The sequence below is a fragment of the Pseudorasbora parva genome, chromosome 4 (genome assembly GCF_024679245.1).
Source record: "Pseudorasbora parva isolate DD20220531a chromosome 4, ASM2467924v1, whole genome shotgun sequence".
In the NCBI taxonomy this organism is placed as follows: Eukaryota; Metazoa; Chordata; class Actinopteri; order Cypriniformes; family Gobionidae; genus Pseudorasbora; species Pseudorasbora parva.
The window spans coordinates 37,471,236-37,489,770 of record NC_090175.1 but is presented as its reverse complement, the minus strand read 5'-3'; the positions used below and the strand labels follow the sequence as shown (position 1 = coordinate 37,489,770).

Below are 18,535 nucleotides of genomic sequence, written 5' to 3'. Positions count from 1 at the left end.
CCAATCTGTAATCTGTAGGCTAATGAACAATATTTTTTATGAAATAGCAAGAATCAAAAGCCACCTTTTCGTTTTATTTGTGGTCATAGACATGCACTAAACCGTATGTGTTCGGGCTCTTAGTGAAACAGCGTGCTGCATATTTGGACAATATAGATTTAGCTGCCAAGTGTCAGCGTGGATCGTCACGGCAACCCAGTGCGCGTCGCTCTGTGCTTCAGATGTGCGGTCAAGACTATGAAACCTCAAACCCCTTCGCTTTTACCCCGATCTAGAATTATGCTGCCTTCACGTGCCATCGGATATTTGATCATTCCGACTCCTGAAGTCGTGATTACGAAATCATTGCATTCAAGTTTCAAAATGTGAGGGTGTTCATGTACAATTTTTACCTAGGAAACTTGTATTTACGATAATTCCGAGAGCACCTGAAGGCAGCATTACATCTCTATCGCATTTGCTAGCATGTTTGTGAGTGGTTCATGTTCTCTTAGTCTTATCACGTCGGCGCGTTGTTCATCTTGCCAAACAGCGTGCATATTTGGACAAATATAGTTTAATTATAACGTTTGCAAAATATTTCGTCATACAGAATAACATTTATTTTCATTTCTCACTGAATGCTGATTTGAAGAGCTGAAAAACTTGCGATCTCTGCTGCACGCCACTTAATGTCTCAGAGCTCTCTCATTCACTGTACTCATCCCTCATTTAATCTCACTGTTGTAAACAATGCCAACGTGAACCAAGAACATGTCTCAGAATCGCTCTAACTGCTGCTGTTGGTAGGCTATCGCTAATCTTAATGCGCCTAATGACACTCCCCTATTTATGCAAACCATTCCCTCTTTCCACACAATACCCATCCCACCTTTTCACAGTCAACCACTGCCCTTTTAACAAGCCTTTTCAAATCGAAGGTGTGAAAAACCACTGCTGCAGCAGGGGGGTTTCATGACCCTTTAAGCCAGTGTTACTCATTATGCGGCTCGCCAAGCTTTAATTTGCGGCTCGCATTATATCACATATGAATGCGTATCAATAGTACGAGTGTGCAATCTCGTGGAATGTATATGAGTTTTGGCGTGCATATGATACGCACTTTATGGCGTGTATATGACACGCTCTTGGATGGGAGTGGGGGGTTCGTGCGTATAATACGCGTATCATATGCACACGAAAAACTGCGTACCATATGAACGCCAAATACATTTCACGACGCTAAGTTCGGACGATTCTAACAGAGAAACCGCCTCACCAATTAACATCTTGCATGCCTCGTAAGGATTGCAACGACAAGCTACAAATACAACATGAAGAAAGTCAAGGAAATGCATGCATCCTTCCGCTCATCCCAGCATTAATGTAATCCTGCTTTTTTGGATGGCGGGAGGCTTCGGCTTCGTCCCGTCTTTTTTAGTCTGCGTGTTCTTCAATCCGCAGCGGCGTGGAGCAGAGCGCACGTCAGAAGCAGAGGTGTGTGTGTGTGTGTGTGTGTGTTAGGGATGGGACGATACACTTAAACTCACGATACGATGCACCTCGATATGCCAGGGTTACGATACGATACGTCACGATACGATATCAATTTTTTCTTCTTCTTTCCAAATCTGTGATTTTTTTTACCACCAAAGTAATGTACTTAAACGAAAGGTAGGATTTTTCTCTTTTTTTGCATTTTGGTTCTATGTTGTTTGAAAAAAAAAGGAGAATTTTTAGAAGTCCGCGACCACATTTTAAACAGGGGTGCCAATAATTGTGGAGGGCACTGTAGGGCTGTCAATCGATTAAAATATTGAATCGCGATTAACTGCATGATTGTCATGAGTTAACTCGCGATTAATAGCAATTTAATCGCACCTTTTTAGCAATTGTAAATGTATCTTAAATTAAGTTTAAATTAAGTTTTTAATACTCTAATCAACATAGGTATGGATAAATATGCATGCTTTATGCAAATGTACATTTATTATTAGTGAAATCATACTTATTCAATAATAATCAATACAGCATGAACACTAGACATATCAAAGGTCATAGATATGTTTATCTAAGAAATTGTTCATGTCTCTTAAGCCTAAGCTTAAAAATAATGAGTAAGTAGTGATTTCTCTCATTTTAACAATATAAAGGGAGTTTTTACACTGGCAGTTTCATTCAGAACAGGGCAAAGTTCGTATGAAAAATTGTTAATGTGTACCAGTGAGCGCAACAGAACCACACCATACCTGGAGGAGGTCCATATTACACGAGTAGGAATATAGTTTGGCCCCTTTAAGAGACGCACGCTCCCTATTGAACTGCCGGTATTTTGCGTGTGCGCGCCGAACTGGTCCGTGATTCACGTGGACAGTGTGAAGAACACGGACGACTCGGGAGCGCGCTTGTTCAGGAAAGTAACCTGTGCATTCGTTTAAGCCGATTGTAATGTATTTAGCTCAATAAAACACGTGTACTGTAAGCGGGGTGATGGTGTTAATGATTTACCTCAAAGCGAGAGTGAGCTGGAGTGCATCGCGCTCAGACTGCAGAGAATGTGCTCAGTGAAAAAACACCCTTTTCTTTCTGGAGTCTAATAAAAGTTCAACAGAAAATATGGTAGCTTATGTAGGCAATAACTGCATTTTTGGTTTAGAATATTAATGCTATTGTCAACCCTTTTCTTTCCCTATTAATGTTTGCTGCTACATCCTTTGCGTCTGACTGCTCTCACTTTTTTCCAACTATGGGCTATGCCTCAGATCAAACAGAAAATGCGCGCTGCGTTTTATGTCTGCCCCATACACACACACACACATAATACACTAAATTATTTATATACAACGCAAATCATGCAGCAGTGCCATCTATCTTTATTTCGCGATCCATTTTTTTTCGACCTCGATGCGTTTCGTCACGTTTTGTATCGCGATATTTTGTCAAACGATATTTCGTCCCATCCCTAGTGTGTGTATATACATCTGAGCCTCTGTAGCAGATAAATGCACCTTTTGTAAAAATAAAAGTTAACACATCTGTCATTTATTTTTCTCTTGTATTGTATCTTCAATTTTCTTTTTGCGGCCAAGATTTATTTTAACAAAAATATTCAGGCAAATTAATAAACTTTTGTCTACTCTAATTTCACAATTTTTAACTGAAAATATGCCTTTGTGCTTCATAATGTAGGCCTAATTAACGAACAAGAAATATTAACAAAGCCATTTTCATCAGATTAGGCATTTTTAGCGCTATTGTTATCAAATTTTTTGGCCTTCAGAACATCTTAAAATGCACATATGTAGATCATAGAAATCAAAATTTTCTCGGGGGAGCATGCCCCCCGAACCCCCCTAACATTTTGGATCTCTGTAATTATAAACATTATTGGATAAAATTATTACATGTAAAGTATGAACAGGCAGTAAGGGGGTAATATTTGCTTTATAAGTAATAAACAGCCAATATCGTATGGGTATGCATGCTTGTAAGCTACTAGTTAATAGCGCAATTTGGACACTACACTAAGTTACCATTTTTTCCATAGGCTACCCTCACTGGGGGCTAAGCTCCCCTAAAACGAAAATCCTAGAAACGCCCCTGCTTTGCAATGAAATTGGCTCTCCTATTGATTTTGTGCTATCAAAAAATAGTGAAGACCACTGCTTTAAGCTAAAAAAAAAAAAAAGAATTGAACAAACGCAGAATTGGTTTAAATAGTTAGAATGGACATTCCTCCTACCAGGGTTACAGGTGAAGATGCTCAGTGTGATTGTGATAAACTCTCGACTTCTATGATCGATTGCGAGATGCAAATTACATTAATTCACAGCTTCACATAGCCTAGTTAAATTATTAAAACGCTTTAACGACTTTAAATTAATCGCATGCGTTAACGTATGATATATTGTTTCCCCTAATATATATTTCACTTAACCGACTGTGTTTATATATGTTAAACCTTTTGTGTATTTGACAGTGTTGGCGCAGTAAGATTACTTAGTCCAGTAGCCACGCCTGTTTGACAGGCTTTTAGTGAGTGCGCTTACAGAGAGAAATAAAAATAATAAATTAAATGCAAAACCGAGAAAGTAATTGCAACAAAACCACAATTCACAAGTGCGTATTGAACTGTGAATGTCATACCGATATTTATATTTTATTTATGGAGAAAATGCTCTACTTTCCAGACATCACAAAACCATCAAAAAAGAAAAACTAAAGACAAAATCTGTTTCTGGAACATCTTTAAATCATTAAAACTATTAAATTAAGCCACATTTCCACTGCAGGAACTTTCCCCAGGAACTAGGAACTTTGGGGTGGTACTCTGTGTGTTTCGACGGCAGGGACAAGGCTCTAGATGAACTTCTGGGTAAAAATGTCTCCCTCAGAAAGTCCCTGCCCGAGAGCTAGTTCTTTTTTCAAAGTTCAGGAACATGGACGCTACATGCTGTTTGGAGTTCCTGGGTAGTTGTAATCAGTTCATTAGTAGTTGGGTTAAAATATCAGTTATGATTAAATGTAATATGAAGTGATTGTAAAGTCCAGAAGACAGGATTCTGATTAATATTAATACCCTATACTGGGATGGAGATATGCATTTCTATAACTGAGGAAACAGCTCTGTACTTTGGTAATGTGTAGGCAACAGTGTAGACATGATCATTCATGAAGATGTCCCCACTCACCTGGAGCGGACTCTGTGCTCTGAACAGTATCTCCTGCGGACACCACCGACACACTGTCGACTGGAGTTCCACCGGAGGATGCAGCAGTGGCTGATGGGACGGATGCAGCTGTGGAGACTGTGCTCATTCCTGGTGAGGGAGCCCCGCCTGCTTTCTTGGGAGCCACAACAACACTCCTGTGAATGAAGACAAAAGATTCCTAGTTCAAATAAATGCTGTTTTTTTTGTGGTTTTTTTTACATTGTATCCACCAGAGAATCATTTTCTGTAAATAAAATAATAAAATAGATGCCACCTTGGTAAGAGACTTATTTCAAGACTTATTTCAAAAACATAAAAAATGTTAATGACCCCTAACTTTTGAATAGTAATGTATTTAAAAGAAAATATGTTTCTTATTTTTTTTCTTTTTTGTGGGTTGAATTGGGTAGTTTTAAAGTATTTAATGCTTGCCTTAGATTTTGTCTTTTTTAATCTCTTACAAACAGCAGTGGAAAATAGACTCCGATGCTCTGATAAATACACAGAGCTAGAGAATCAAGTACTCCGTCAAAAAACCATTAGCTCTTGTTCCATCGTCGGCCCCGTAACAATGAGACTGATGATGTCGGCTAAATATGCTGCACATAATGTGATTTAGCATAAAAAGCCGCCCAGCTCACACAACACAAGAAGCCCATTTACCGTGTTAGTGTAATTAGAGCCCTGTTTCCCTGACACAGAATATTCCATAATGGCAGCATCTATCTTCCGACCAATCAATGGCCTCCCAGCTCCTGTCACTCAGAGCTGTAAACTTTGTGATTGATTAAAGCTGGCGGTGTGTTATGGTCTAGAAGCTGTGTGTCACAGTACAGTGTCATGTCTTTTGATGATCCAACAAACAAGTTCATTGCGGTTAGGTGAAGACCGAAGGACTGAAAATCTTTTCAGATTCATCCTGAAGGCTGTGGTGTTTGTACACAGTATCAGTCAAACATTTGGACACACTTGAATGAATGTATCATTTCCTATGATTTTAAAAACGTTATGAACGTTTGTAGACATGTATCACTCTCTCTCTTGGAAGTCCGTCGATTCCAACGAGAACAATGCATTGCTACTGATCAGTCTTTATATTCAGTTACATTTTGATATGATTCTCATATGGAGCAGGGTTTCCACTAAGAAATTAGAGAAGACAATTTAATTCCGGTATTGAGGAATTTTGAATTATGCATAGTATATGTGATGCAATAAGTAAAATGAAACATAAAAGCTCATTTATTAAATATACTTTTCCATGCTTTCCAAAACAACAAAGGACAGTCATGGAATTTGTTCTTAGAAACCGTTCTTTCGCCCCAAACTTAATAGTCAGACACATTATTTAGGTGTGCAATTGTCAGCATTGTGTTCACAATTCAGATAATAATTAAGTCCAACAATTTTTGATTTGACAAAAAACTATTTATCGGCTAACAGAAATGCTAGTATGCATACTGTACTTTGTTACTTAAAGGGAAAATTATTTAAAGGGACAAATAAAGTAAAGTAAGCAAGTAGGTGGGCAGGTGTAGTCTTTTTTTTACAAAGTGACATCGGCAAGTACTAACCTGACATGCATAATACAGTTTTTTTGTGGACCTATGCGAACAGGGATAGTTTTGACAGAGTTTTCATTTGTACAAAGAAAAAAACACTCTTTTACAGAGCACTCGTGCCAAACGTGTACGCCAATAGATTACAGATACATAAGAGTTTTTGCAAATTTGTTTTTACAGAGACAATAACAGTAACTTTTTAAAAAACCTGCACTTTAAAACCAGTTCTCAAAAGTTTGCATTTTCAGGCCGCCAAAATGCTGTTGTCATGTAAATAAATGTCCAAAATGTAGGTTTTTAGTTGAAAACAGTGTTGTAAACGGCCATAAAGAAATTTATAAAAGAAAAGCTCTTTGGAACGTGAGGGTCAAGAAAAATGAATGAATGAATGAATGAATGAATGAATGAATGAATGAATGAATGAATGAATGAATGAATGAATGAATGAATGAATGAATGAATGAATGAATGAATAAATATATATATATATATATATATTCTATTCTTAAATTCTATTCTTAAAAAAAATATAATACTGAAGAAATATATATATATATATATATATATATATATATATATATATATATATATATATATATATATATATATTTCTTCACTATTATATATTTTTTTTAAGATGTGTACGGTTTTATAAGAACAAGTCAAGGAAAGTGAAGGAAATCAACAACTAACTAGCATTGATGGGAACACCTTCAAGACATTAGATACATGTCCCAGGTTTCTTCCTCAAGGGGTTGGCTGAGAAAGTGTCTCTAGGCTAAAATATGATTTGTTTGTCATATGTCCATTTGTGTTCTAACAGTTTTGATGATTCACAATTATTAACTTTTATAAATAATAAAAGTATAATAAATCATGTTTAAGTGTGTCCAAACATTCAACTTCTGTACCTCCAGACCAAATTATTTTGTTAAAAAAATGTAAAATCTCATTAAAGAACAGAAGGCATGTTGATGTAAACTAGGGAGGAAACGTATTAAATACATGGTAGTAACCACAGTAACACTTCCAATCTATAATCACATTGTGTAAAAAGTTAAAAGACAAAGAACTCATCAGTATTTAAGAGCTTTTATAATGATGTCATGGTTCTTTGTTGGATTCTACATTGTCTAGAGGTAAAAATGGAAATGGTTCATATCAGCTGAAAGCCCTGACAGTGCTCTGGCCTTTCACAGCGGCTAGTGTTCAGTTTATCAGTGCTGACAGAAGGGTAATGCTACGCAGTCACCAGCTCCTCTCCAGAACACATCCATAGAGACGCTACAGACTGAGGAGGCACGCTAGCATGAGATAAGAGCCGTCTAGAACAGACTGCTTCAAACGTCCCGCTAGAAGTTGCCTAGAAGCTAAAGCACAGGAATGAAAGTGTTCTCACACCCTTTCTACACATCTGATGTCTCCTTGACTTGAAAATAGCCAGTCCAAGAAAACCAAGGTTCGAAGTATTATACTCATGACATCAGCATTTGCCGTACAACAGTCCACTGGTCCAAAAACTCTCTTAGAGCATTTCTGTTCTCTCTCAACTGCATGTTTAGCGCTGACCGCTGGTGGTATGGTGGGGGTGGACGGCTGCAGCATCCATCTGCTCAAAGGCGCAGGTTTTAAATTATTCAGCACACCATTAGCCACACTTAGCCCCAACCCGCTACCGCTGTCAGTTAATCAGAGCTGCCAGGTGTATACCACCAGACGAGAGGCCAGTGCTGACCAGGGTCCATAGAGTTTGGATTCCAGATGCTGAATTATTTAGCAGTTTTAACCAACGCTCTTGGAGACGACATGTAAACAGCATGTTTCCAGTAATCTGTACGAAAGTGTGATTAGGTGTGAGGAAATGTGTATGAGAACCTGATCTCACTCAACATGAATCGACATTTTGTGCTGATGTTCAACAAGGGCGAGACAATGCTGCTTTAAATTAGCCCTTAGGTTGTAAGCTATATACTGTGCTGTTTTATTGTTTGTTTATGGCAATTCCATTAAACATTTTTAATGTAATTTAATTAATTCAGTCAGTATTCCATCATGTTATATTCATTGATTTTATACATTTTTGCTAAAATGGCATATCTTAGTCAAATATAAATGTATTTAATAATAAACAAATAATTAAATAACCATGTTAGTTAGACATCCAATGAGTTGACTATCTTACATACTATGACTGGATTACATTGAGTGTGTAAGTTAATTAAAACTATCTAATCATCATTATTTAATCATATCATTTTTGACCCCCAAAAAAAAAAAAAAAAAAAACGTTGTCAAGAACATCAGTAATTTCATTATCATTGTGGCATCCTGACCCTTTCTCCACCCATATTTATTTGGTGCTGTATAAATCTAATTTTGTCCAACAAGTCATTATGACACCATTCACTGGTTTCTGGCTCCTATCAGCAAATATTTGCAGACTTCATGTCAAAACAAGGGTGGGGTAAGAAAGACGTATGGTGAAATCAGGACGTTGTTGATAGTAAATAAATTTAACGTCTGTTTTACCCTTGACCCCAGGCCTGTTTTATCTGGGAGACCCTGTATTTTTTTCCATATATAACACTCGTAAATCCCCTGGGATTCAATCATACCACCCTGGGTGTTCCGACATACACTCTGTTAAGCAAGCATGCATGCGTGCCGGTACAGAGTATAACTTTAGTGAAGCTCTGTGTACATAGTATGACACCGTACAACACTAATCACACTTCATGGAAGGGAACAGTGGGAGAATTCATCGCTCTGGGGTTTGAAATATTTGGTTGGTATTTGGTTGGTAATTTATTCATAAGTGTGGGGGAAGCAGCGGAAAACATCTCAAAATAGTCAAATCAACTAAATGAGACCAAAAAAGGTGACTCCGAGTGATATAGGGAGAGCTGTACAAAGAGAAAGAAGAGAGTGAGTGTGGACAAGTGAGTGTGTGTAGAAGAGGGAGATTATGTGTGTGTGGAATTGCAGAACAGCAGACTCAGATCTGGAGTCATCCAGATAACTCGGCACCTCTTTCGTTGGAGGGATCCTGAGAGGAGATAGAAGAGTTTCCCTCGCATTATGGAGTAAAATAACAAGGAAGAAGCAGATGAGTATGGCCCAGTTGTATCAAAGCCAGGTGTTGGGAAAAGCCTAGAGTATATTGATAGATAATTGTCAACTGGTGGATCGCGACACAAAAGTGGCCATCGGCATTTTCTGATGCGAGACTGAAAGACATGCATGAAAGCTGTTTAAGTAAAGAACGACAGAAGAATGTGTTTTCCTGTTACAGTATCTGCGGTCAGATGGGATGTTGTGAGGCACTCAAGTATCTCACCCCAGAAAAACAAACTTTACTATCCTATCACCCATAATACTGTGTTCATAGCGTGCACTCTTTAATGGCACGTGCACGCTGTATATCACTTGATTATAAATTAAAACTATGAGCAAGCAATGTGTAGTTATATTGTCAAATAGTAGGTCATAAAGTAAAGTATGGATAAATCACGTAACTGATAGGCCACTGTGTTAGATGAACCAACCAACCCAACTTGCATGGTATTCATTTTAGAACTCATATCAATTTATTGTTAAAGCAGTTTTTCATGATGAGCGATCACATATAGCCACATAATGTTTGAGGTTATTAATGTACAAAATGTTCAAAAGTCTTCTTTATTTCATTATGGGAAGGGCTGTGCTCATGTTTGTGCTTCAAGCTTACAAACTGATAGACACTTTTGTCAACTCCAAAATTTCTTTGTAATATGTAAATGCTGAACTAGGAATTCATTCGTGCCGGGCTGTACTAACAAGAAAAACGAATAAATAAACAGATAAAGCCACATGCATGCAAGACAACAGAAAACTGATGGATGTCTAAAGTTTAACTAAACACGTGCCATTGATGCCAAACAGGTCATCATATCACTGGATGTTGGGTTTTTGATAAATATTTGTTAAACGTGTTACTGCTTTAAATTAACGTTTGACATATCATGTTTCTATTCTAGCCCAAACACTTATACATAAACAAACGCCCTTTGCATTGTACACGGCATATTTCAAAGCACAAGACACGTTTTATGATCATTTTAAAAAGTTAAATGTATGTAGGCTAATACATATTTTTAATCCATTAAAATTAGGAACACTGAATCAACATCTTCATTGAAAGATTGAGTGATTTATGAAGTTGGCATGTCATATCTATTTGGGGGTCAGTGGAGCTGAATGTATTTTGATGAGAAAATGACAACTCTGGCCACTGATTCCATTGGGTCGTTTCAGTCATATACTGTATGGACAATCTGACCCGATAATAAGGCTCAGTTTTTCTATGTATCTTGCTCTGTCAAGCAGCAGAAGTGATTCTACACAGGCTATACTGGGTTAACACTATGCAATTACATTGAGGAGGAATGGACTGTTTCCCCCCAGCCAACTCCACCTCCACGCCACGTCCCAAACTATGACACGACACCGACCAAGTTTATGACTAAGCTACAGAAGATAGCAGGGGGAGAATATGGAACCTGCATAAACTGTACAAATTTTAGTCAACTAAACAATTTACTGTGCTTATCCAATTTATTTGTTCAATGTATTTGAATAGATAGAATTATAAAAGGTGTATATTATTGTAATATATTATATACTGGCAAAAGTTTAGGGAGCCCTGCCTTTAAACCCACATGAACTTTAATTCATGTATAATTAATTAAATTCCATTCTTAATGGAATAGGCCTTTGCAACTATAACAGCTTTAACTCTTCTGGCCTTTCTGCAAGGCTTTTTGTAAGGTTTAGGTGTGTGTTTATGAGATTTTTTGTAGAAGCACTTTGTGAGATAAATAAGATTTAGATAGATTAGACAGATAGATAGAATAGATAAGAAAGATGGACAGACGGATGGAGAGACAGACGGACAGACAGACAGATAGATAGATGACAGACAGACTGACAGACAAAAGCACTTTTATGGACTTCAAAATAAATCAGCCATTCACTGCCATTATAAAGCTCAGAAGAGCCAGGACATTTTGTAATCGCCTGAAAGGTCATTTACACCTAGGATGATTTGAGGGCGAGTAAATCAAGGGCTAATTTAAATTTTGGGGTAAACTATCCCTTTAAGAGAAGTTTGGTTTGACCAAAGACCTGATGGAGGACCAAGTCCTTTCAAAATGTCTTTATTTCTTAGAGGTGGTGGCAGAAGAAAGCCGCAGTGACTGCTGGGAGCTTTGAGCTCATCCACTGCAGGAGCCAGCATAATCCCTGTCCTGATACCAGCAGCGCTGTGATACCTGACAGAGCATTCCTCAGATAAAACACAAGGCCAGATCAGAGGAATGTCTCACAGATGCCCAGAGGAAAAAGAAAAGAGAAGGGAATCTGAGAGAGCAGGAGGTAAACAGAAAATGAAAATGGCATGACATACTGCTTTCTATTTCCAACACAAAAGCAAAATCTCCCTTTTTTATTTCTTTCTGTCCGTTTTTCTTTTTGTAATAAACCCTCTCCGGTTATGTCAGACTTACACACAGACAATGCAGCAAATAAAAACCAGACACTGTAGACGTCCGCCAACACATAGCAATGGATCTTGTTTCCCAAAGCACCCCACCCTCCCAATGGAGCAGCAGTTACACTAAACTCTTTAAAAAACAGACAGTGATGCTAAGGAAGAAAAAATTCACAAAAAGGCATAAAACCGTTTATGACTGGTGCACATACAGTCTGACAGCCACCACTTATATACATGACTGTTCAAAAGTTTGGTGTCAGTAAGATTCTTTTAAAAGAAAGAAATATTATTTAGAAAGAATTCATTCAATTGAAATTGAAAATTGATAGTTACAGTTATCAACTGTCCATAGATAATATTAAGAAGAAATTTTTCTTGAGCAGCAAATAAGCATATTAGAATGATTTATGTAGGATCATGTGATGCTGAAGACTGAATAGAATAAACTAGAATAAATTATATGTTAAACTATATTAAAACAAAGTTATTTGAATTATATATATATTTATTATTTTTTACAATAATTGTGTTTTATTTGTGATGACGTAGCCAAATTGTTCTATTTTCATGATTTATCACATTTTTATGTGGTTCAGATACAATAATATTTTGAGTTTTTATTTATTAAACCAATTTCCTTCATTGTATCAACTCAAATTTCTTATTTCAATGAACTCAAAATTTTAAGGCAACCAGGTTACTTTTTTAAGTTAAACCAAGAATATTGTTTATATATATATATATATATATATATATATATATATATATATATATATATATAAATCAAAAGAAAGAAGTACCTTATTCTCCTTTAATGTAGGTTGGATGTATTTGATTAAAAATGTTAATTTTAAAGAATGAATAATATATATATATATATATATATATATATATATATATATATATATATATATATATATATATATATATATATATAGGGGCTGTGCTATATTGAAGAAAAATGCTATATGCAATACCTTGTTAAATAATGTGATATTCAACATGAGTCTCTCATAGAAAAACACCCCATTGACATGCATTATAAGAGCAATGGTTGGAGTTAAAAAATCTTCATTTCTTTTCTACTGAAGAAACAAAAACACCTACATCTTGGTTGCCCTGGGGGTAAGCAGATAAACATCACATTTTCAATTTTGGGTAAACCTCCTTTAAAATGGACACCTTACAATTGGTTAGGCAAGAGAATTATGAGGAATTTAACTACTCTGTTAATGCTATATGTTCACTGTAGATTCAGCTCATTTATTATATATATAATACAAGTTTCAGAACCGTTAACAGAACAGGAAGTTTGAATACATGTAAAAGTTCTCTTTTTAACACTATACGTCATGCAAATTAACTATTCATATTTTCAGTCTTGTTAGATATGAGGAAAACAGCAGCACAAGTGTAGTGTTTTTGTTGTTGTTTTTACAATAATAATTTCTGCCCTAACACACACACACACACGCCGATAAACCAGCAAATACAGGCACAAATCCACTGATGGAGGAATGGACAAGTAGATGTGTATGTGTCTCCTGAGGCCTATTTTGATGGGCTCTGTGTTTGTAAGGCTGTTTGTTTGTGTGTAAAAGGGCACACTTCCACAGCAGAAGTCAGACACTCTGTGGGGGTGTCCATCATAAAATGCACATAGACCACTACCATAGAAAACATGTTCTTTTTTTACATGAAAGCAGAACAAAACGTGTGGACAAAGAACTGACTGGGGAAAAAAACCACACAAAAAATAAATAAGGGTTTAAGCTATTGTACCTTTTTAAGGTTTAATTGTGATTGGCCACTCACCTGTCAAATGAATGGAACTGGACGGACTGGTCACGGGAGGCATCACCCACTGCACTCAGAAATCCCGGCGGTATAAGGCTGGGGTCCACCATGATGTCGTCAGAGGGTGCGCTAACGAGACTTCTCAAAATATCCTTGACATTGACGTTTTTTCCTTTGCTGTCTCTATTAGTGACCTCAGAACCTCTCCTGACTTCAGAGGACAAAGTAGACAGGGCTTCGGACACAGCGTCCGGGCCGGTTCGTGCCTCAGCATCCCTAGGGGTGGCTGAAGTCTTCTCACCCTCAATGCTAGAGTCTTGACGATGAGGAGACAAACCGTTCTCGAGATCAGACTGAGCACTCTCTGAAAAAAATAAAATACAAAATACACACTAGTCCACAGCTCAAAACTTGGAATAAACGCATATCTGTTCTGTAGGTTTTCTGGGTTTAATCTTGTAGCAGTGATGTGTGGGGGTTTCAGGGTGTCACCTGTGCTTCTGATAGACTGAGAGCGTTGGGCATGTCTTTTGTCATTGTGTGGCTCCAGGATATCTCGATATTTGGAGACCATGAGTACAGAGATGAAGTAGACCACTGCTAGGGCCAGAAACTGAGCCTGTTTACTGTCCTCCTAAGCACAGCACAGAGCAAAACCATTTACAATTCACTAAGAATATTTTATAAATTACAGTAGCTAAACTACCATTTACAAGTTTGGGGTAAATAAAATTGTTTTTTGTTTATTCCATTTTTTTAGAAAGAAAGAAATGAATATGTCTATTTAGCAGGGATGCATTAAATTGACCAAACGGTAAAGACTAAATTCCTAGTCTAAGACTAATTAAGACTAAATAAATGCTAAATAAACTGTCTGTCAAAAAACTTGAGAAAAAAATGTATGCAGTTTCTACAACAACAAAAAAAAAGATTATTATTATAATACTGTTTTCAAACATTGATAATAGTAAGAAATGAACCAAATCAGATTCAGCATATTAGAATAATTTCTGAAGGATCCTGTGACACTAAAGACATTTTTTTTTATTACTGTTTTATCTGTATTTTGATCAAATAAATGCAGCATTGGTGAGCTTAAGAAACTTCTTTCAAAAACCTTTACAAAAATTGACCAGCCCTGAACTTTTTAACGGTTGCGTATAAATGCAAGCTCTTGTAGAGTGTATGGATTAGGATTTTGATACGTTTGTAATAATGGCCATTATATCAGTTATCATCTGTAAATAATAGGGATGCACGATATTAGATTTTTGCCGATATCCGATATGCCGATATTTTTCAGCTCCTTTTGGCCGATGCCGATACCGATGCCGATATATGTTTATTTGTTACCTTTGTTTGGAACCAACACCATTTTGAGCAAAAACTTTTTTTTTTCATTCTGGTTTCAGATTTCTGAGGTCTCCTTACTAAAAGGATTCTTGTTGAAGATAAATAAATGTTAATAAAGTTCTTTGTATGATAAGAGTATATTAAAAGCCCTGAAAATAACAATAATACATTTAACCAATAATAAATAAAATAAAAAAATAATTTTTTACCCCAGATGCAGCTGTTACCTAAATATTGTATTTTGGGATTTAGCATTTGTGCACACCTATTGTAGAGCTCCTTTGATTATTTTTCATCATCCATTTCCTAAAATTTTATTACAGAATAATACACGGTATATAAAAGTATTTAATGTACAAGTGTCTTGCTACTTCTAATAGTTAGTGTAACAAGTAGTGTATTCTACTTTTCATTGTATAACTGTAACAACAGCGCCCCCACTACATGTATAAATATATAGCGGATTGGAGGTCGGGCACTAGGACCTGGAGGAGCTTCTGCTGCTGTGGAGGCTGCCGCACGCGCTAGAGAGTGGGGAGACGCGATTGGGCTTGTTTTGGTGTAGTTGTTGTGAATACCAGGCAAATCTGCTGCTGACGGTCACGTGCATTCACAAATTTAAGGCAGCATTTAAAAACAGTCAATATAAATCACTGTATATGCAATGTATTAGGTTGTTTTCACTTCAAGAATGACCGCAGTCACGCTGACATGGTCTCATCGCTGTAGCACTCCTTGCACAAGTGAGTTATTGCAGTCGCATATTAACACGTTATCATATCGGCAAGGCATATCGGCATAATTTTTTCATTTTGGCCGATGCCGATTTATATATTTTAAGCGTTTATCGGCCGATTCCGATGTTGTGCCGATAATATCGTGCATCCCTAGTAAATAAATACTTTTTCAGTATGACTCAAGTAACCCTTCACCAAAACCAAACCAGAATGTTTTTCCTTTCAAGTCATTGCACTGTATTATTTTATCTAAACAAATTTATATTTCAGGGGAAAAAAATCTTTCTGGAGAACTAAGAATCATGAGATATTTTTTTTCTGTTTTATACTTTTAACAAAGCAAAATTTGAATCTTTCCTAGTACTCCCAGAGTTACAGATACTGCTGTTCCACTGCACTGGAGAAAATAAATGAAACATTAGCTAAATGGAAGAGATGTAGTTGAATATGAGTACTGAGTGAAGAGACTCACTATGTCTCTGAACACTACAGCACGGAGACGGTTGATGTCCATGTCCTGCAGAAGCCGGTCTAAATCTCTGATGGGAGACAGCCCTCCTGTCACAATGTCCACAGGACTCTGCAACACACACACACACACAGTTCACACAGTTTTATTCAGTCTGTCAGCTCAGCACAAGACAAACTGTTTTTTTCCAATCAATTTTTCCCACTGATCAAATATTTTATATCGATTTTGTAAAAACTAGGGAGTCTTTTGTTTTGCTGTTCCACATTTAGACAGTGTTGAGGCACAGAGGCATTAAAGCAATAGTTTTGCAAAGATTCTAAATAATAGATGAGCTGTGAGTGGGAGTGTACGTTACACAACACATTCAGGAAGAAACAGTTTTTTTTTTTTTTTACTGGAAATGTAAAAATCAATGGTCCAAAAGTCCTATTTAAAATTAACATCTGGACAGTAGAGAGAAAAACAGTTGAGAGAATAAGATAGAGAGGTATCCTTGGCATGATGTTGAACTTGCCTGTGCTGGTATAGACTTGGCGGCTCCCAGAAGGCTTTGCTGTCCATGGCTGCTCTCTGCACCAGACTTAGCCAGAGTGTGCTGCTGACATTCCAGACAGTTTCTCACAGCCATAGCACACACTAAGGTGGAGAAAGAGTGCATTAGACAGGGACAGACAGAGAGAGACTGTGAGAGAGCAGCAACTGAGAGGTAGAAATACAGAGGAAAAGACAACGTCATAGAGATGAAAGGGCACCAGAATGAAAAGATATATAGACTAAAAGAAACATGACATATGAGAAGGTCATAGCATGACTATGAAAAGGGGCTTAAAATACCACCTTATGAGTGAACTAATATATTATATATATATATATATATATATATATATATATATATATATATATATATATATATATATATAATTATTATTTTTATGTACATTTCTAAGAAGCTAACAGAGTTTTGTAGCTTCTATTTAGTTGCTACGTCGTTCTGGGTGGTTTCTAGGGGGTCACATGATGGTTGTTTATGGTCAAAAACAGCCCACGTCTCAGGCCTGATATTTTAGATGCTAGATATGGCTCAGGATCGTCTTTTAATGTGCAAGTCTAAGGGATGTTTTAACGTCCACCTGGAATATCATCGTAAATCTGATCGCTTAAAAAAGTAATATTCCACCTGTCTTCAAAAAGCTGCATGACTCCAGGTATCATGCATGTCTGCAGCACAAACGGTGTAGGATGAGTTAAACAACACTAGTGTTCAAATGTTTGGGTCAGTACTATTTATTTATTTATTTTTAAGAAATTAATAATTTAATAAATTGAGCAAAAGTGAAAAATAATTTTACATTATTACTATTTTTTTTCCTAAGTAGCACAACTGTTATCAGCAATGATAATAAGAAATCAATGATCAAATTTAATCAAATAAATGCATTAAAAAACTTTCAAAAACATTAAAAATATTGCACCAAACCCAAACTTTTGAACATTAATGTAGGTTGAGGGGCTTAGTAGTAGTAATATGCGTTGCTAAGGACTTCATTTGCACAACTTTAAAGGTGATTTTCTCAATATTTCGATTTTTTTTGCACCCTCAGATTCCAGATGTAGATTATATCATATTATCCTATCCTAACAAACAAATAAAAATGGAAAGCTTATTTATTCAGCTTTCAGATAATGTATAAATCTCAATTTTAAAAAATGTACTCGGTTTTGTGGTCCAGGGTCACATTTTGTCTGTGCATATATATATATATATATTATATATATATATATATATATATATATATATATATATATATATATATATATATATATATATATATATATATATATATATATTATAATAAATAATAATAATACAAATCTAAAATATATATAAAAATAATTTAATTAGCTAAAGATTACATTTGCAATTCTTATTAAATTATTAATAGTTTTTAAAGGTTTAATATAATTGAGTGTTAGATAATGGCAAAGGTCATCTAAATGAGTATGCACAATTAAATATTAAATACTGGCCGACATAAACATCTCTAATATTGGCTGGTAACTAATATGATGCCAATATTTCATGAATCACTACTTAGCAAGCAACACTACAAAATAAGCCGCATAAAAAATGTGATATGAATCAACAAACAAATGAATCAACAAAAACACTGAAACCTGCAGCAAAAACATTATTCTCCAAGACATAAGTCGCATATATTTTAAAAAGAAAAAAGCATTAAACTGTATGAGGTTTGCAAAACAGATGACGTTGCTTATTCTGTGTTTAACCATTTTGGCTGACTTCCCACCACCATGGTGCAGAAAAATCCACTTACTGCATTTAATTTGATGTATTGCATGCTATATGTAAGATCAGTATGGTGCATGTGTGT

General features: G+C 36.1%; 1 protein-coding gene across 1 annotated transcript in view; it reads right to left on the bottom strand.

Annotated features, from left to right (window-relative positions):
- The window catches only part of lrba (LPS-responsive vesicle trafficking, beach and anchor containing), a 334,073-nt gene that overhangs the window by 211,121 nt on the left and 104,417 nt on the right, over positions 1-18,535 (bottom strand). Inside the window, 5 exon segments of the mRNA XM_067441679.1 lie at positions 4,671-4,846; positions 13,599-13,944; positions 14,073-14,214; positions 16,143-16,250; positions 16,657-16,778. Of these exon segments, the coding sequence (XP_067297780.1) occupies positions 4,671-4,846; positions 13,599-13,944; positions 14,073-14,214; positions 16,143-16,250; positions 16,657-16,778 (894 nt within the window).